This window comes from Pogona vitticeps, chromosome 6 (genome assembly GCF_051106095.1).
Source record: "Pogona vitticeps strain Pit_001003342236 chromosome 6, PviZW2.1, whole genome shotgun sequence".
NCBI lineage: Eukaryota > Metazoa > Chordata > Lepidosauria > Squamata > Agamidae > Pogona > Pogona vitticeps.
Window position 1 is genome coordinate 82,289,644 of NC_135788.1, and position 20,461 is coordinate 82,310,104.

At 41.3% G+C, this 20,461-nt stretch overlaps 1 protein-coding gene across 1 annotated transcript in view; it reads left to right on the forward strand.

Annotated features, from left to right (window-relative positions):
• HGSNAT (heparan-alpha-glucosaminide N-acetyltransferase) overlaps positions 1 to 12,089 on the forward strand; it is a 32,963-nt gene extending 20,874 nt beyond the window's left edge. The window contains exons 10-18 of the mRNA XM_073004002.2: positions 1,997 to 2,157; positions 2,911 to 3,026; positions 5,080 to 5,201; positions 6,041 to 6,167; positions 6,968 to 7,054; positions 7,684 to 7,761; positions 9,043 to 9,113; positions 9,194 to 9,306; positions 11,667 to 12,089. Of these exons, the coding sequence (XP_072860103.1) occupies positions 1,997 to 2,157; positions 2,911 to 3,026; positions 5,080 to 5,201; positions 6,041 to 6,167; positions 6,968 to 7,054; positions 7,684 to 7,761; positions 9,043 to 9,113; positions 9,194 to 9,306; positions 11,667 to 11,848 (1,057 nt within the window). The 3' untranslated portion in view covers positions 11,849 to 12,089. The remainder of the gene's footprint in view (positions 1 to 1,996; positions 2,158 to 2,910; positions 3,027 to 5,079; positions 5,202 to 6,040; positions 6,168 to 6,967; positions 7,055 to 7,683; positions 7,762 to 9,042; positions 9,114 to 9,193; positions 9,307 to 11,666) is intronic.
• Positions 12,090 to 20,461: the final 8,372 nt, after the last annotated feature.

Genomic DNA, 20,461 nt, shown 5'->3' on the forward strand with positions numbered 1-20,461 from the left:
AACCTGAAATAGGGTGTTTGAAAATTCAGTGTTTATAATTATTTTCAAGTCTTGAAAAATCTTTGCCTTTACATCCCAAAAAATTGATATATGTTTATTTCACATGATGCGCTTGTGTTTTCTTAACAAAAGTGCATGTGTCTTTCATCCAACCCAAAGAGCATACCTCTCAATCCTAAAACTCAGGATACAGTATATCCTTTTAAACATTTGGAAATAGTTACCAAGAATGGAAGGAGTGTTCATGTTTAAAGTGGCATAAATATAATTTAACAAGTAGAATGGCAAGCCAGGAATAGGTGATCTCATTAAGACCAAGGGATGTTTTCTAGATTTGCCACATTCCCAAGAGACAGGGCTGAAAAGGGGATGAGCCTGGCCATACCGCCCATTCCTGGAAGCAGCCATTTCTCCTGAAGAACAAGGCTAGGGAAAACTGGCAGATGCAGGCTATGCACATCATTGAATGGTCGATACTTGTGAAGTTACAAATGCTGCCACCTCCTCGAACCATTCTGTAACATTAAAACATGATTGTGTGTAATTTATTTGTTTACTGCCAACAAACATCAAGTTGAGAGTAACTGCACCTATTGCAATTCAGTATTTTAGGCATTTTTCAAAGGCAGCCACCTGGGAGCTACAAGACACACAGCTGGAATAGTGTTGCATTTGCTGGTTAGTCCCTCTGTCAAGATCCAGTGCATGAGCAGAGGAAAGCAGGCCTCCTTCTGTAAGAGGGGAAAACATAGCAAATCCATGTCATTCCATATTTTAGATATCTTAAAGAGGCACAGTAGCACACAAATATACATAATGTGAGAAGCCAACCTCCCCCTCCCCCAAAAATCTCCCAAAATTGCTCTTTAAATGTGGCTTGATAAATATTAGCTATATGTTGCATTTTATATTTAAAGGTAGAGCTCCAGTTCAGTCTTAGACTATAATATCTTCACTAGGGTTTCAAACTTGGTTGCCTGTTTCAGGCAGAGCTGGAGAACCTGTGTCTCTCCAGCTATTAATTCCAACTCCTATCAGCCATGGTCAGCATGGTCAATGATTAGAGCAAGATGAGAACTGAAATCCAGTAATAATTGGTGGGCAACTGAGTTTCCAGTTCCAGTGCAGGATAATGTGACTCAGTTTGTCCTGGATGCATTCTGCTGCTTTCCCCCAACTCACTGCACATATATGATTATGCCTCTTGGTCAAGGTCTCCCCAAACTTTTTTCCTTTACCAAGAGACATAGAAATATGCCATGGCTCATTGATGGCACTTCCCTATGTCATGTTGTGTGTGGTGTTTTTAAATATATTTTAATTCTGTCCAGATTCCAAAGATTCAAAACAGGCAGCACTACAAGAGGAAAAACAAATAATGCAAACATTTTCCTATTTGAACAGGATATTTTACAAAATGTACGGGACGAACAAATTTTGTGAAGGACCATGGCATTCGTCCTGAGGTTATAAACTCCCAGGTGGCTGGCAGTAGAAAGCGGAATGCAGGATTTATGCTTCGTGGTCTGAACTAGCAAAGTGATTCAGTGTGGATTCCCTCCTGCGAATGTTAGTAGTGCCAGCCACCATGGCGAGATAGCAGGAGGTCTCCCAAGCTAAATGAACCACCATTCTAACTTGGTTGGATTTTCATGGTGCACAGGGACATCAGATACAATTCAGGTTTCTTCTTGCCTTTGCCTTTCCCAGCCATACCACAGAAAGTGAAACATTTTTGGAAATCTATTATGACATGGGAAGCTCTGGAGAAATTTGAGGACAGAGGAATTAAGTGCATATCAGGAAAGAGCTGGCAGCATACCTTAGCAAAGACCTTCTCAGTGGTCGTTCATTCTGCTGCTGTCCTCAGCTCATTGCCCATGCCTCCTGGTTAAAGGGTCCCGAACCTGAGAGCTAGCCCTGCCCTTAGAATGGTCACAAACAGCAAAATGTGCTTTGGTACGGACATGAACTTCTCTCTTTCTTGCCTGTCTAGGTTTGTGTTTATCATGGGCACTTCCATTGCTCTGTCGCTCAGTTCCATGTTGAGACGAGGATGTTCCAAGTGGCGATTGCTAGTGAAAATCCTGTGGAGGAGCCTCCTCCTCTTTTTAATAGGAGTCATAGTTGTGAACCCAAATTACTGCCTTGGGCCTTGTAAGTGCTCTGAGATATTTTTTTTCACATTTGCTGAGAAATGGCCCACGTGAACATAGTTATACCTGCAGAAAATCCAGCTTTCCCTGCTACCTAATAAAGAACTGATGTAAGCTTTGGTTCAGCATCCCAGCTTGGATCTACCACATTTGTAAAAACTTACGACCAATTTATCTTGTTTTGGTACTCTGGGAACACTAGAAATTAACTTAATTTGATGAATAGATCATTTATTAGTCAAGGTTTGAGATGCTTTCTTGTTCTTACCCAGTAACATGGAACTCTCTGTAGTTTATGGTATACTTATCTTTCATGTTACCCTTAGATAGTAGGATAGAAAACAAACCCTACTATTCAAGAGAAGGTTAAAGCACCTTCACTTATGCCCCTAAAAAGCTTGAATATGCAAGTTAAGGCATCATTCTTAACCTCTGTGCCATAGAAGTGGTAAATGACAATTGTTTATATTTAGTTTTCATGCACCCCCACAGGTATCCATCAGTCTTTCACTTTAAGCCTCACCCTCTAGACATTGGGATGTTAAGCTCAGGGCACTAAGGGTAAAAAGACAAGCCTTAATGTTAGCTTTCCAACACAGGCTAACTATCCACTTTATTCATTTATACTAAAGCACAGATTAGAATGAATGGCTCCAATATTGTAATAAAAAGGATTGATCCTGTCCTATATACATTGTCTCTCTGAAAGCAGTACTGAGTCCTCCTCACTGCTTCTTTGTTCTGCCTCCTGCAGTGTCTTGGGACAATCTACGAATTCCTGGTGTGCTTCAGAGACTCGGCTGTACATACCTTGTAGTTGCTCTGCTTGAGCTTCTCTTTGCCAAACCTGTGCCTGAGAGCAGTTCTCCGGTAAGTGAGTCTGCATAAAGAGAGCAGAAGACTGTTCTTGTAGAACCATTGTTGTGTCTCTTAATCAGTGGTAGCCTATTTGTGTTCCCAGCCAAAATGGCTGTATATAGCTCAATTTATTAATTCAGCTTCAGGATCTTGAAAATGTCTCCTATATATCAACAAAACCATATTGGGACTTGACTACATAGGGAGGTTGTCTCAGGTTTATTAGGATGAATTTGAAGTTTTCTATACCATGACCCTGGTCGTTTTCATTGCTGAAATCGTTGTTGTTCTTTACATAGAAATGTTTAACTATCCTGTTGCAGGCGTTCACACTGCATCTTCCAGTCGCTAAAAGGTTCACCTGGATCACAGCCTCCTGCTCTATTAACATCACCCTCTTCCCCACCTTTGTCTGTCATCCCTCCCTTTCATCCATTCCCCACTTTGACTTCTTCCTTTTAAAAATGACAGCTGATACAGAACTGACTTGGTATGGCAAATTGCCAGGCCAGCACAGAGAGAAACTAACTAAAAGTTTAGTCTGCCTATGGGAATAGGATGGTTTATGATGAGATTGACAGTGATTACTAGAAATATTATGCAAATAATAATTAGGATGAGCTTGGAGGTCTGTCGGTGCCTTTGTGTGCTTTTTTTTCTCTTTAAATAGAGGTGTGAGATTTTGGGGAGAGGGCAGCTTATGCAGGCATAGCAGAATGCTTTTGTTTTCTCAAGGGCTTGATGGAGAGTGGGAAGGGGAGGATCTGGAGAAAAAGGAAATGCTTTGATTTGCAAATTTTTCCCATGATTTGAAAAAGAAGAAGAAGCAGGTGGGTGTGAATAGCCTCTCCAATTTGGCATGGTAACACTGATTAAAAGGAGAAGAACAGAGTATGCGTGTGGAGGAAATTGTACACATAATAGACCAAAGAGAAGAAAACACTCACACATCCTTGCAGACTCCCTCTTCCTCAAATATTATTTCCTTCATAATATGATGATGTTGGTGATGATGATTTGAAATGTAAGACAAAGACCCAGTGGGATGGGGATCAAAGAGGGTCCCTGTAATGGCCTCTCCTGTTTCCTCTCTAAGCCACCAAATTAGCAACATATCTGCATGATGACTTAAAAGGCAGTAGCAACTACCTTGTTCTCACAAAATAATTTAACAAGGCAGTTACGGAGGAAGTGCTTGACAGAACTATTTCTTGAAAAAATTAGAAAACATTTCTTCCAAGGAAAGATGAGAGGTGCTCACTAGAGTATTACCACACCATACCAAAGACAGCGCTGTCAACATCAATTAAGGCCACCTTTTGGATGGATACAAGCCATCACACGTGCGAGTAACCAAAACAAAGGGATGCATTTGTTATGCCACAAAAAAAGTAGTAGGCACTGTCTACCAAACAAAATACAACGAATGGCCATGCAAAAGGATAAGAAATACGGTAAGCTGGATGGAAACAGCTTGAAACTGACAGTGACATCTGCAGTTCAAACAATGAGGTAAATTGCAGCGTAGTTAAGCAGAACTTAATCATTAACAAAACGTATTTCAAATTCCTTTTAAAAATTCGATGGAGTAACAGCTCAGTTCCTAGTAGCTTCTTGATTCTCTCTTCACAACCAAGCAAAACAAAGTCCGTTCTGAAATAAATGAGTTAGAAACTCTTCTCTTTGGAATCCTGTTCAAATATTTAAAATGCAGTTGTGAAAGAGGTTGTGTAATAAAATTAAAGACTATCTCTCTCTCTATATATAAATATATCGGGTTTTTTTAAGTATAATTACTTCAGCAGTGCCTAGAACTCTACAGACAAGGATATTTCGGAAGTGAATATGTTACCAGGGCTTGAAATTTTTATCAATTTTGATAAATTTACATAGAAAAAGTACCAGTGGCCATGCTGGGTAAAGAATTCTGGAATTTGTAATCCAAAAATATAACTTTTGCACGCCCTTGTGAATCATACACAGGTGATCCAGCTGCAGTGTTCTCCAGCCGACACATCATTTCTAGAGTTACTTAATGTCTCCTTTCTATTCTGTGTTTGAACAGGAAGCACCATGCCCTGCTCTCCGGGATATTTTGCCCTATTGGCCTCAGTGGCTTATCATGATGGCGCTTGAAGCAGCTTGGCTGTGCCTCACCTTCCTGTTAAATGTACCCGGGTGTCCAAAGTTAGTCACAGTTTAAATCCTTTTCCATTTTAAATGTTTTACTTCATGTGGTTCCCCCAGATATTAGGAGAATTGGTTTCATAGTTAGGTCTTGTTAGAACTCAGTGCAGGGCGCAACATTTTGCTTTCTTGAAAAACAAAATTACATGTGAGGTTAATCTGGATTTAACTCCGAGTTAAATCCCACTGTTAGTCCCAACTGGAATAGACCTGCTCAGTAGGTGAGACTTGTTAAGTAGAGAAGTAACAACACTAAGAACTAACAATGCTTAGGACCAATTTTATTCTACATTCATTAGAAATTCTTGTGCATATATACGCAGTAGTTTCAATTAGAGCCATGGAAATGTCCAAAGTCCAGAGACTACTAGAGGCAGTCTGTTCTGGGACCCTTCCTCTATCAAGATTTAGGTAGACATGCAGTCCTTTGATGGTACCCTACCATGCCAGCTCCAGGATCTGGCCAAGTAGGAGCAGCTTGAGAAGGAGATCCTCAGTGCCAGCTGAGAGTTTCTGTTGTGCTGCCACTACCTTTTCGAGGCAAAATAGGAATAGTAACAGAGTTGGCACATTGCTCTCCTTGTAAGTTGTGGTGTTCAGGCAAATGGCTTCCCACCCTCTGGAGTCATCCTGAGATGCTAATTTTCAGCAGCACTGGAGTCCCTTGCTAGTGGCCATTCTGGGTGGGGCTCATGGGAGTCAACGTTGAAAATGTCTGGGAGTCTGAAGTTTGAAAACCGCTGACCTAAAGCCCGGAGCAATAAGAACTCTTGTCCATTCCCAAATTATTCAGCTCATGCTACTTCCAACCACATGTTCCACTTCTTTTTCCATATTAGGAGTTACCTTGGCCCTGGAGGTATTGGTGATTTTGGAAACGTCTCCAACTGTACAGGGGGAGCAGCTGCCTATATTGATCGCTTGATCCTAGGAGAGAAGCACATGTACCAACATCCATCTTCTAGTGTAAGTGGTTTAAATGTCTAGCATGTCTTTCAAGCCTCCGTAAAATAACCATATATCAGTGGCCTGCTCAAATTGTTTGTTAGCTGGCTGTTTCCTAAGAATAATGCTGAAATGTATTTCTATAATTCTGAAGAGCTGAACTCTTCCTGCCTATTGTTTCTTGTAGCTGACAAGTCAGATTGCAATTAACACTTCTTTAATGCTGTTGACTAAGCTTCAATTTTATTATTACTTGGAGTATTATGTTCAGTGGCATGAAACAAGACAAAAGTATGCATCTAAATAGCAAAAGCAAAGCAAAAGCAAAGCGTGCTGCTTATATACCGCCCCATAGCGCTTCAAGCACTCTCTGGGCGGTTTACAAGTTAATTATGCAGGCTACACATTGCCTCCCCAGCAAGCTGGGTACTCAATTTACCAACCTCAGAAGGATAGAAGGCTGAGTCAACCTTGAGCCGGCTACCTGGGATTGAACCCCAGGTCGTGAGCACAATTTTGGCTGTAGGACAGCGGTTTAACCACTGCGCCACGATGCTCAGTGACCAGAAAAGGAATTTCACTCGCAACGCCATTCAAAATACAAAATGCAGCACTCCATTGTTTCTTAAGATAGTGTTATGGCTGCACCTTGCAGATTTAGTAGAGTTTTGTTCCTGCCTTCTGCTTAGACAGTGGGACAGACAGTATCACATTCATTGTATTGAATGTGGAATGAGTGGCCAGAACAGTTTGTAGCAAGGTCTAAGTAGAAAATTCAGCCTTAGGTGGTGCTTTCATAGTGTGTGTTTCTTAATTTATAGGTTATCTACCTGACTACAGTGCCCTTTGACCCAGAAGGAATTTTGGGAACAATCAATTCAATCATCATGGCATTTCTGGGACTTCAGGTAGTTTACCTTATTTATGACGAAGAAGTACTGTAGAAAATGGGATATATTTTTGGAACTCTTTGTCCATGTGAAGAGGAAGTTACTTTTCTAGAGACAACAATCTAGTCCAAAGAACTTTCAGAGCAAATGGGCTACTTCAAAGCAATGCCAGTAAATGTAATACTGTATCACATTATAGGTAAATACAAAAGATTTGACAAATTTCCTAGGATAGTAAGGAGACATAATTCACCTGAGATCTTTGGAGAGAAAAGACTAAACTTCAGAGGACTTTAATCATTCTAGAAGATATTTGACTAAAAAAAAATAAAGGTAATGAACAACAACTACAGGATTCAAGATTCTGTAAGGGTGTTTGGGAGTATAGTTAACTTTATTTGGAACCACAGTATAGAAAAGCTAAGTAGGAACCATAGAAATATTCTCCTTTAAGAATCAAATCTGGATCAAGTTCTTGTTCAGATAGCAAAACTACTTAGGGCTGCATCAGATGATAGCTGTTGTGCTTGCATCACTATAAATTAGTTCCTGTTTTCAGTTCATTAGTTCCTCTTTGTGAAAACCCATTCCATGCTGAGTTGCTCTTGCTGTTTCTAATGTGTTGCCTTCATTTTTTTTCTTTTAAGGCAGGAAAAATTATCTTGTTTTATAAACATCAGCACTCACAAATAATGGTCCGTTTTTTCCTGTGGAGTGTAGTCATGGTAAGTCACAAATATTGTCTTGATTTGTTCATTCATACTGTCCCTAGTCTCTTTAAAATCTAACTCAAAGGAAATCTCTTCCTTCAACTCATCGGTTGCAGTATATCAGACTCCTGAACTCCTCAGTACTGCTTAGACCTGCAGCATAAAAACACATCCATTACAATTCAAGACAGTAGTACAGGAGTCCCCAACCCCTGGTCCGTGGCCCAGTGCCGGTCCTTGGGCTTCGCAGGACTGGGCCGCGAAGAACAGATCTCCCACCCCCTTGCACACATGGTGGGCATGGCGTGCTTCCGTGCATGTGTAGGTGAGCAAGCACATTCGTGGATGGGCATGACACATTCGTGGGTGGGCATGGCATGCTCGCAGGTAAGAAAATGGCCAATGTGACAGTGTGCAGGTCAGTGTAAAGTAAATGTCAAGTGATGCACATTGGATTAAAAAACACTGATCTCAGGAAACTGAGTCTAAATACACTTGTCATTCTTGCAATCTGAACAGGCTTTCATACAGCTAGAGAAGGTGCAGAAAATGGCACTAAAATGTTCAGGAGTGTGGAACAACTTCCCAATTGGAAATATGAGTGTTTCAGGCTTTTTAATTATGGGGTGAAGGCAAATAAGATAAGGCATGACAGACATCAAGTCAGACGACTCTGGAAGACATTCAGATTTCACAGAGGCTAAAATAATCCATGGCTACTATGTCCTAAATTATGTGGATTGGATGCAGCATGACTCAAATACTAATTACTGAGAAGAGCAGCAAGAATGGATTGCTGCCTTCATGCTGTGCCTGTGGGCTTCTCATGAGCTGCTGGTTGGCCACTAGGCAAACAGAATGGACAAGTACCATTAGTCTGATCTGGCAGGCTCTTAGGTTTTCAAGAAAAGTAAATGCAAATATGTTTTAAAACATGATTGCTTTGTTTCTGCTTTACTGTTATATAATTTAACTGTAGTTTATTGTACATTAGTGCTTGTATGTTACTGGTAATACTTACAGTACTAGTGTTTTTTTTACTATTGATATGCTTTTATTTTATGTCACCCTAAAATCTACAAAACAGGAGTATCCACTTTCTAAATATTGTGAATTTTTCACTGTTCTGAGATGTCTTTACTAGAAACATAAGAGTTGCTCCCATCCAAAGGAACACTGATCACCATGGCCTTGACCATGATGTGAAGGAGAATGTAGCCACCATCCAGTGATGAGAAGCAATGTGCACTGCTTAAATCCAAAATTCCTTTCCCAACCGAAATGATTCTTTTTCAGGGTGTCATTTCTATTGTGCTGACCATGTGCTCAAAAGATGAAGGCATTATTCCAGTGAACAAGAATTTATGGTAAGTAGAATGAAAAGACGCTATTCTGTATGCTGGCATCTGCTAGACAATTCTTGAACGGTCCTTTGAAATTCCTGCAGGTCCATCTCATATGTGACAACACTGAGCAGCTTTGCCTTTCTGCTTCTGCTATCAATATATTATGTTGTAGATGTCAAGAAGATGTGGTCAGGTTCTCCATTTTTCTTTCCAGGTGAGTGAACTTCAGTGTTCTAGTTTGAGCATGAGAACTCTGGATTTAAGGAAGCTTCAGCCCTTTCTTCAGCTGTATATTTCCCCTTTAAATTAAACACTGAAGGGGAAGGAGAGTTTCCAATTTATTATATTAAGTTTCTGAACAAATACCAAGGAGCTGTTTGATTTTGGAAATGATTTCATTTTCTCTCCTATTCAGATTGAAGCGTTGTCAATTGAGTAGATGTCTGTATTTCCTCCTGCCCTTCACTCTGCAGTGGCTTGTTTGAGGAGCATTGTATGCTATAGTCATCAGATGGTTTTCCCTTCCAGTAGTGGGACAGTACTTTGCTTCTGTAGAATAATTTCCTGGAACTAGAAACCCTCTGTCCTCAAGTTGGGTGGTAGCAGCAGTGAATCTTGTGCTGGGAAGGCAAAACATCCAATAAATAATTTCCTGGAGTGGAGTAGGAGACCTGATTTCCTCCATATGTTTTGCTGCTTCCATCTACTTCAGACAGCCTGACCTATGGTCAGAGATTAGGGTGCAAAGGCAAAGCCTTTGGGGGTATCAGATTGCCTATCCCTGCCCAGAAGTATGGGCTATTCTAGATGATGGCACATATAGCTTTCTAACTTTGTAACTTTCTAACTTCTGGTAGGGAGAGGCTGTTTAACCATCCACTCAAAACCATCTTACAGAAAGGTTCCTTTTCTGTAAAAGAGTAAGAAGGCCCTGGGGTTTTGCCTCCTGTGAGTGATAGAGTGAATATAGTGCTTCCACTATGTTTTTGCTCATATGTCTTCGGTTTCTTATCTACTTTGTCTCTCAGGTAAAACGGACAAAGAAGAAAGAAAAAAAATACGCAATGCGATTAAAATCAGAGTGTCTGTCTTTTCTGTTTCTCCAAATAAGTTTGTATTACCGTATTTGCCGGCGTACAAGATGACTTTTTGGGCCAAAAAAACATGCCTCCAAGTGGGGAGGTCGTCTTGTACGCCGGGTGCACTTCATTTGGGCCAGGAAGGAGCCCAAATGACACAGGGCCACGCTGGCCAGGCAGGCAGGCAGTCGGTCTGGAGGGAGGGAGGGAAGCACAGCCTGCCATGCCTGAGCGGCCAGAGCCCGCCGTGGGGCTGCCCGCCGCCCCGCGCCACTGAGCCAGCTGCATGCTTGCCCGCCGCCTGCCTGTTTCCCTTTTCCTCCTCCTGCCGCTGCCTGCTCAGCCTCTTCCTCGCCCTCTCGCTGCCATGCCTGAGCAGCTAGAGCGCGCCGCTGAGCCAGCTGCATGCTCGCTCGCCCGCCACCTGCCCGTTTTCCCTCTTCTTCCTCCTCCTCCTCCTGCCGCTGCCGGCTCAGCCTCTTCCCCTCTTCCTTGCCCTCTCGCTGCCATGCCTGAGCGGCCAGAGAGCGCCGCTGAGCCAGCTGCGCGCTCGCTTGCCCGTTTCCCCTCTTCTTCCTCCTCCTCCTGCCGCTGCCCGCTCAGCCTCTTGCCCTCTTCCTCGCCCTCTCGCTGCTGAGCCAGCGCACTCGCTCACCCGCAACCCCCCGCTTCCCCTCCTCCTCCTCCTGCCTCCGCCTGCCCAGGCTCTTCCTGTTGGTGGGGTCGTCTTATACGGCCGATCGCCTTGTACGCCGGCAAATACGGTAAGATATAAAAGAGATCCTTTGAAAGGATTATGTGCAGCAGAACTACGAATACTGGGATCAACAGAGAGCATCTTGAAAGCCCAGTGGAAGCCATTTAATTTAGCTGGGTTGCAGGACCCATTGGCAGCCTTGTACGGAAGACAAGCAGGTCCACAGACTAGATTCTATGCCTTTCCATGAAGTCCTTATTATATTAGCCCAAGAGAAACCTGAGTTTCTCTTGTTCTAATATAAGGCTAAACCTTTTCATGTAACTTCTTTGTCAGCACTCAAACATTAAGATAAAATCAGAAGGAAGTCTATACAAATATCCCTTTAAATTAAAATGCATAGCTTTAATGACACCAAAGAGCCCTTCTACATTTTTATTAATTCAGGAGGCCTGCACTGTTAACTTTTACCTACCATCTTTTACCCAATGCTTTCTTTTTAACCCTTTCTGCTAACCCTCTTTCTCTTTTTCTACCCCTTACCTACGTATTACTTTTTCCTTTCATGTGTCACCATGCTCAGGTTTCTGTGATGGCATCAGTCACTTCCTCTTGTTCTTTCTGATCACTGCTCTCTGTTGTTCCATTCCTCCCATTAGTCTTCTCCTGACTTTTTTTTTTGCCTCTGAGGCATTAGTAATAGTAGCCTTCAGCCTTGCAGATTCCATTATACAGTATAGTATGGCTGTAACATATGACTGTATTCTTAATGGCATTTTTGGTCTTTTTTTGTAAAAGGTATGAACTCCATTCTCATCTACGTTGGGCATGAAATATTTGAAGATTACTTTCCTTTTAAGTGGCGGATGGTGAACCCACAATCACATACTGAACATTTGGCTCAGAACCTAATTGCCACCTCCCTATGGGTCTTCATAGCCTATGTACTCTACCGGAAGAGAATATTCTGGAAAATCTAACTGACTCAATAATAGGTCAAGAACTTGGGGGGGGAGGGGCTGAAATACCTCTACCATGTTACAGGTTTTTTAATGGATCATATGGTTGGTTTACATTCCAGGTCATCTTTAACTGAGACGTGCCTATTTAAGATTTTGTGACTCATTTGTCATTTAGCTGAAACACAGCTTTGTTTAAACTTTGTCTACAGATTCACTGTATTATTCCATTTCTGAATAAACATACTGAATAGCTCTTAAACCAAGGATTGTGTCAAATTACTTCCACAAGCTGGCAATCACTCCATTTAAGGATTTGTTACATGCTGGTCACATATAAAACCAGTCACATGAAATAACAATCTACTATTTCCATGCCATGTAAGTGTGTTGAAGAATTGCTAAAAACCAAAAACATTTTTTTTAAAAACTCCCTTTTTGATCATCTGCTTCTTAGTGTAGCAAAATAGAATGAAGGAGAGCGGGTAAGGTTCTCTGCAGGTGTTACTGCAGAGTGACGGGCAGGAGGGGATACAGCTCCCACCTCCAGATAATGCACTGGTTCCATCAGGCCAATGGGTACTAAGCCTGTGCATCAGCTTTGCCTTGCCTTTCTGGGTCTCTGCATTTAATATGCCTCCAGCCTACCAATTTGCTGCTTGCTGTTTTTGCATAATATGTTGAACGTCTGGTCAACATTTCTCTCTGTATTTCAAGATTCCCAAGAAGGGACTATGGCCACATACCGTACTTTCTATTTGCAATGGTTCTGGTCAGACAGATGCTCTTTAATGGAAACATATTTTTAAATACATATGGAAGTTATTTGATTTACAGTGTCCAGTTCAAAGATGTACTAAAATGGGCAATGATGTTAGGTCAGTCAACATCAGGAGAACTTTAATGCTACATCACAAGAACAGCATTGTTCTCTGCCTCCAACGTCTTAATGAGATTTTACACTGTTAAACCCATGATACTTATGTCAGCGACTGAAGAAATAAGATCTTTTCATTGATGCAAAATCTGTGCAACACCATCATCAAGTTTTCCCCACACTGTGACACTTGGCATTCCATTGCCAAGCGGAAATCTTCCTTCACCCCTTTGGTTATTCCTCTGGTAATGGTGTGATGCCTGAAATTCTAACACAAAAATAATTAAATAGCATGGAACTATTGTTTCTATTTAGAGTTATGAAATAAAGCTCCCCAGTTTGACCATATCCTTTTTTACAATCATATGTTCAATGAGACTGTTCTCTGACACTATCATACATAAATAATTAAGGAAACTGCCAATTGATATCAAAATAATTGGATAACTCCCTAAGAACCTAAACTGAAGACTCTGGAGTTATCTTTAATAACTTGCATTAAAAACCACTGCTACAAACAATAGCTGTTTCAGCTTAATTTTGGCTACAAGGATATATTGCCATGTGTATTAAACTGTGAGAGAAGTAACAAGTATGAAATTCCTTTTCTATTATAAGTTGTCCATCAAGGTAAAGTTAAGGGAGATTGAGGCATGTGCACCATATGACTGTACAGTAAGCTCCTGGAATTGTTAGTAAGAATTCTGATCCCTACCTAAAAAAAAAAAAAAAAAATCATCTGCCTCTCTGAGACAATCAATAGTCTCAGAAATGTCGCTGGGAATCAACCAAACTGGATTAGTCATCACAACACTAAGCTCTCCCTTACCACTACTACTGTACTCAGTTTCTGGTGCCACTTTATAAAAGGGATTCTAGAATTTGCTCTAATCGATCATGCTTTCTCCTGCTCCTACAATTGACCTTGCCATAGGACCATATTAAATCAATTTAAGAGGGGAATTGTGCTTTCTTGATTTGGCATTTCAGTACAAAAGGTTACAGTAGCCAATACATAACAATGAAAATGGTCTTCAATAGATTTGGAAGCAGAATCACAATTAAGAAAAAGGATAAGATGCCAATAATTGTTGCCCATCCACCAAGAACTGCTGTAGTACAGTTTGTGTTGAGTTTGAAGTTGCTGTGCAGCAATGTTTTATGCACAGAGTTCCAAAATAATACTGGGGCACAGAAAAGGCAGGTAGCCTAGACAGGCATTGTAAACACCCACACACCACCAAGCAACCTATAAGAGACATCTGGCTTATAAGTAAGTACAGGTTATGGTGACCATCTTGATCCAAAAGTAGCATATACTTTGTAAAGGAAAGCTGGAAGCTGATATACAATTGGGTCCAGAAACAAACAAGAACTTAAGGGAAGAAATAGTCATGGCGAATTAGTGCTCATAAGAACCCTTCGATGATATTAGATGACCAGACGATAGCAAAATCTCTGATCCATATATGTAGCATGAATACTTAGTTTTGTTGTCTTTATTATTTATGTTAGTTTTATTAGGTCCTATTATTGTCATTCTGTATGTTTTGTTGTATAAATAATAATAATAATAACAACAACAAATGAAGAATCCAAACCGAAGTGCAGGCATAGAATGCATCTTTTGTTAAAGATGATAAAAGTACACCAGCTTCATCTAATGGTTTGGCATGCCAAAATAAGAGTGTTTAAGCAGCTACTGCCGATTAAAACCCCTAACTATACTATACAATGCATGGAAAATGAAGAGAAAAACTATGTGGGAAAACAACTCCTGCATTATGTTTCTTCACATCTGAACAATCTTTTAATCAAGAATTCTAGCATGTGTTTCCCATAAGGAACCTTCTAACAAGCTGCCCGAAGTACACACAACACTTTGAACCTCTACCCCATTTCCAAGGCAAATAACACTGGCACTGGCTGTGAGGATGATGGTACCGTAAAGGGTACACCTCAGAGTGTACCATCCACTTCCTCGGCTGAAGATATTGAGGGACAGATGCCCACCCTGGAGGAGAACTCAAAAGGGATTGTTTGGAAGAGCAGAGGCAGAAAAGACAAGAAAAGAATGAACCACCAGAAGGCGTCATTTCGGCGGGAAAGGGAGAGGAGAGGAAAGGGGACAGTTAGAAACTGAGAAGGAAGAAGCGTGCTGGGTGAAGGAGGAGGAGGAGGAGAGAAAGGAGGACTGCGTGGAGATAGTGAAGGAAGACCCTGGACAGGGGAGTGGATGGAGTTTAAAGTCCCAAGGGAGCGCACTGAGAAGGAGTGCAAGAGAAAGATCTATAGAAAGCTGCCTTACTGGGGCGAGATGGAACAAAGGGAACAAAGGAGAAAGCTAAGAGAGTGGGCGCAACGTGAGGCACAAAGAAGGGAGAACAAACTATGGCCACACTGTCCTGGGAAACCCGTGGGACGAGCCCATTCAGACCGAGGATGAGGCAAAACCCCATGGGAGCCACAGGTGGGCTGGGTTTTCCCAAGAAGGTCAACTATGAGTATGCCTGAGGGATCAGGCGTTCCCCTAAGGTGGGGTTACAGAGACTTGAGTTCTGCCCCTATGCAAATAGAAGGGGATTTATTATGGTTCAATAGGAATGACAGAGGGGCAATGTCCCTGAAGCAAGAGCGAGAGTCTGTTGTTACTGTTGAAGTGAACAAGTTGTCAAAGAATAAAGGCTTTTTTTTTGGTTGAAAAATGCAGACATCCCTGAGTCATCTCTCCAGCCAGATCCAAATAAGGGAGAAGAGGGAACTACACAAGATCACACTGACGCACTAGACTACTATGATCAATTAGGGAGAAATTACGGATTACTATATGCAACACAAATCGAATACTGTTAGGAAGGGACAATTCGGAGCAGTGGGGAAGGGGAAGGGGAAGGGTTGTAAATCCCCCTTTTTCACCAACCATATCTTGCCTGAAAAAACCACTATCAGCCCCTCTTTCCTTCCCTGCCTCTAGGTTTCACTGGTTTTCTAGCAAGCTTCAGTGGGAAAGAATTATGGATGCCTTGGAAGAGGAAAAAGCACACCGTCTTTATTTCATGCAGTTGTGTTATAACATTTTATTCTGGGAACACAGCAAAAATAGAGCAACTCATTTGATTTTACCCCCCAACAGCTTTTGCTGCTGAAATATTTTAAGAGCCAAAATATATTTTCAGCACTAACTTAAGAGATTTTTGCTTGTTTGGTTAATCAAAAGTTAGAGCAACGAAGTGCCTTGGTGTGCTCCTGCTGTAGTATCTTAATTAACTTTACCTCAATTCTTTCCCAAGATCTATTTTTACTCATGAAGTGGTATTAATGATCCTAGTAGATCTACTTATAGTTTGGATAAGAAAATGCAGCCAAAATGACAACAAGCAGACATGTTTTGTGCATCTTAACTATAAAGAAGGAACGGATCTTCTCTCACATAAATACTGAAGATAATTAAAGAAATGTCTGAAAGCTGGTCCCTAACTCTTTAGGGAACCCATTCGCTACCTTACTGCTGTATTTGAACACATGCGGTAGTACTGAAGGGTGGAAGGGGCACTGATTAGCTCTCCTGCAGGCTGAGCTAAAGGGAATCTACAATAAGACCAACTGACTACTGTACTATTAAGAAGCAAGGCAGGAAAGGGATTTCAAAAGCAGTGCTTACCACCAAGCACAGAACAACTGTGCCTTGTTTCATAGAATCATTTGTAGGACCCTTTTACTATTTATTTATTTATTTATTTATTTATTTATTTATTTATTTATTTGATTTCTACCCCACCCATCTAGACCAAAGGTCAACTCTGGCCAGCATTACAAATTTAAAAACAGTTAGACCAATAAACTACTGTGTTTTTCTTCTAGTTTCATTGTTACAGCAAGCTGTCCTCAACACCATTTTTTGGCAGAAAGATGGCAGATAACATTTTAAAAACAAAAAATAAAATGATAGTTTGCCACCAAGAGCTCACCTCTAGGAGACATGGTCGAAAGCTCAGCTGTGCTGAAAATGAACTATACAGTGGTGCCTTGCTTAGCGATGTTAATCCGTGCAGCAAAAATCGCTGCTGTGCGATTTCATTGCTAAGCGATTTTAAAAAGCCCATAGAAACGCATTGAAACCCCTTCAATGCATTCCTATGGGCTCCAAAACTCACCTTATGCGAAAATCTTCCATTGCGGCGGCCATTTTCAGTGCCTCTAATCCGAGGCAACACAGCGGATGGCCATTTTGTTTACCCAGTGGCCATTTTGGAACCGCCAATCAGCTGGTCGAAAATGGGGGCTTTGCGATGATCGCGGGGAAGCGATCATCGCAAAGCGAATTTTCCCCACAGGGGCCATTGCAAAGCGATCGCTCTTGCAGTGGCAAAAAGTCCATCGCAAAGCGATTTCGTCGTAAAATGGAGCGATCGCTATGCGAAGCACCACTGTACTGTGTATAAATCAGAGATTCTGCGGTTTATACACTGCAATGATACACTGAACTAATCAACTGCCAGTCACTGAACTGGTGATTTCAACCTCCCTGACATTTGAGTGGAAAAGATACAACATCCGTCAGAATATCAGTTGTAGATCTGGATGGCCTGACACATGTCCAACTTGTACTACGTATTTTTCTGAGGATCAAAGCAGTTAGTGAAAATTGGACAAAATTAATCCCTGTGACTCCTAGATTATGGAAATGGAGGACTTGTGGGAAGTCAGACCAATTTGAAACACCTAAGAAACCTTCCTATAGGAACTGCTGCCATGTGTACAGTAGCCACATTGAAGTTGGCACTTTGGTTCAGCCGATACAGCTAGATTAGCAGGGCCCAGGAACCTGAGATGGTAAAATCCCTCGGGTCCAAAAACAATGGCCTCCTGGCCCAGAATAGCAACATCACAATCACTACTGCTGCCAGGTTTCTCACTCTCATCAGGGACAGAGTAAGGAGAATTTGTATAGTGACTGCATCCACTTTTTCCCGCTTGAACCACAAGAAGGCATCTGGTTTTGTATTTTCACTTCTTGTGAAAAAGGCTACCATCTGCATGCCTTCCTCTTGCCTCTTGAACAGGAATACATACTACAGTAGTTTGACAGCCCATTTCCCTCACTCAAGGCCTTTCCAACAGAGCCTTTCTCTACATCCAGGCAGGCCTGGATTTTTTTCCATTGTAATGAACACTCCACCCAGCCAAACAGATAGTTAGGTTCTAGTAGAGCAAAATGGATGCCTCCCATATGGTCCGTGGAAGCTTCTGTGGTGGTGTCTGTCCTGAACAGGGCCTATTAATGTCTTAATAGGTCTCGGGTGGAAAAGGCCATCCAGATTTAGCAGTGCTCAGCTCCAGGTGAGTAAAACAATTCTATATGGGATCATGTCACTTCATCTTAACATTATGCTGTGAACTACCCACATCCCAAGCAGCATAGATTTGATTTCAATCAAAATTTAAATTTAAAAAATTGGATTTGATTATTGAAATTTTAAAAAATCTATTTTTTATTTAGATCAATTTGATTATTTTTAGAAATAACTGATTTTTATCCCAAGTAACTTGTACTGATAGAAATATTAAAATAGTATCCTCTAATTCAAATACTGTAAATTGGTCTCTGGATAGCAGCAAACCAAGATAATTCACCTGGAAGTGCTTGTCTGGCTGAGAATAGGAGCTCTTGAGATACCAGTAATGGTTGGATTCAAATGTTTTCCAGAAACAATATATTCACAAATTGCCATTATGATCTATTAGCACAGAAGCAAAGGGAAGCTGCTTTCAAGAAGGTGGCAGAATCTGAATCCAGTAAGGGGCCTCATTTCTTGAAGACACCATTTTTGCTGGATCTGTCTTCAGCTAGCAAAACTAATCTACTGATTTCGCCTGCAACTAAAAGAATTAACTTTTCTGTTCACTGACTGAAAACTTGTACGCTATCATACTTTCTTTTCCTTTTCAATGCATATGCAAAGAAGGTGTGAAAACCATTTTCTTGGTTCACGGTCATTCCTGTCAGTTAGAACCTTTCTGTATCTACCAGAAAGTAAGGATCTCTCCACGCTTACCTTTTGGATTTCTAAAAAAAAAAAAAAAAAAAAAAAAAAAAAAAAATCCCACTGGGATAAAGAGTAGCATGGTTTACTATCTTTTCAAAGACTATGCATATTCAGATGGACAGGACTGAACAGCTTGTTCCAGTAAGTGGTTAGGGCCTACCACCCATTTGGGAAATGTCATCATCAGTTCTGTCATCAGCAAGCCCAACAACGTTCAGAATTCTAAAAAAACATTGGGTTTTGTTTGGTTTGGTTTATAAATGCAGAAATCCAGCCCTTTTGCTGCTATGGTGGGTTTGAAAACATAGGTCCTCTTCTGCTTTCTCCATTCTTTCTTCGTTTTCCCATTCTGATCACTTATCCAGAACCCTCAATGGTGTGAAGATGTGATAAGCCTGAAATCCTATGATAACCGATGCCTCATGAGATGTTGCTAATTAGCCAAGCGATACTACTAGAGACAGGCACTAGAGATCACTCAGTGGAGGAGGTGGGGGGCAGGGAAGGCTGCGGTGCTGCCGGGGAGCGGGCGACTGCCTGGAGGAGACGGGAGAGGGAAATGCATGCCGGCTGCAGAATATCTGTGCGGGTGCTGCGCTGAACCGGGCCGAACCAAGGCTCATGCCCATCTTTTTATACTATAGTTTCTTCCTTTTTGTGTAGTCAAAGCTCTGCCTTGGAAACTGAGTCAAGAGGCTGGTGTGCCCCTTGAAACCTGAAACTCCCAATATCCTCTTTCCCACGGAATTTTCCGGAGAACATCTACCTGCCACACGCAGGATATTTTTATTCAAATTGTCACTTACTCTGATTCTCCTGGGCTTATATACAACAAACATGGCTTCGTGCATACAAAACCATGTTACAGAATGAAAAACTACAATTCTGGCTGAATACAACATGAAAAATGAGGCAAAGAGATTAGAAAAATATTTTAACTGCATTACCTGACTTGCCAAAAACATACCAATGGGCTCCTTATGTCACCATAACACAAGACACACTAACCACACTTGCCTGACTTGAGACAGTCTTTGAATCACCAGCATGTTAAGCTTCTTAACTACTATAGAGTAACTTCATTTGAAAAATTAAACATGAATAAAACACTTTAATAAAATAGACTGAACAATAAAATACTCAGAACTGCCTTCTTAGTCTTTCCTTTTGGTGGCACTTTGGCACTGTGCCACTTTCCCAAGACCACACAGGTGGCAAGTCACACAATCCCATCATGGGGTGTTTCTGCACATGCAACAAGTTTGGAATCTTGAAGCTTCCATAGAATACTGTACAAGAAAGGAGCAACCCCACCCCTCCCTCTGAGTAGATCAAACTGTGCTCAACAGTCACTCTCCTCACTTCTTTTCAGCTGTTGCTGAGTGAACTTGGTCTTTTCTAGTAGCTTCTACTTACCTCATTGTTCAGAGTTTCAACGTTCCCGTTTTCCTAATCTTTTTTCTTTTATTTTATTTAAACCTATACATACAAAGCATCTATCATTCAAACTACAACAAAATACAAAATAAGAAGAGAAGAAGAAGACCCCAAAATAAACCCACCCCTTCCCCCTTCAGAGGACAAAGTTTCCATCCTTTGGGTCCCACGCTTCTCCTTTTTCCTGATCCTTCCACTAACAACCTACCATAGTTGTGTCAGGTCACATTTTGGCAGTTAAACCTTGGGTATGGGTTCAGATCCTTGCGGTGT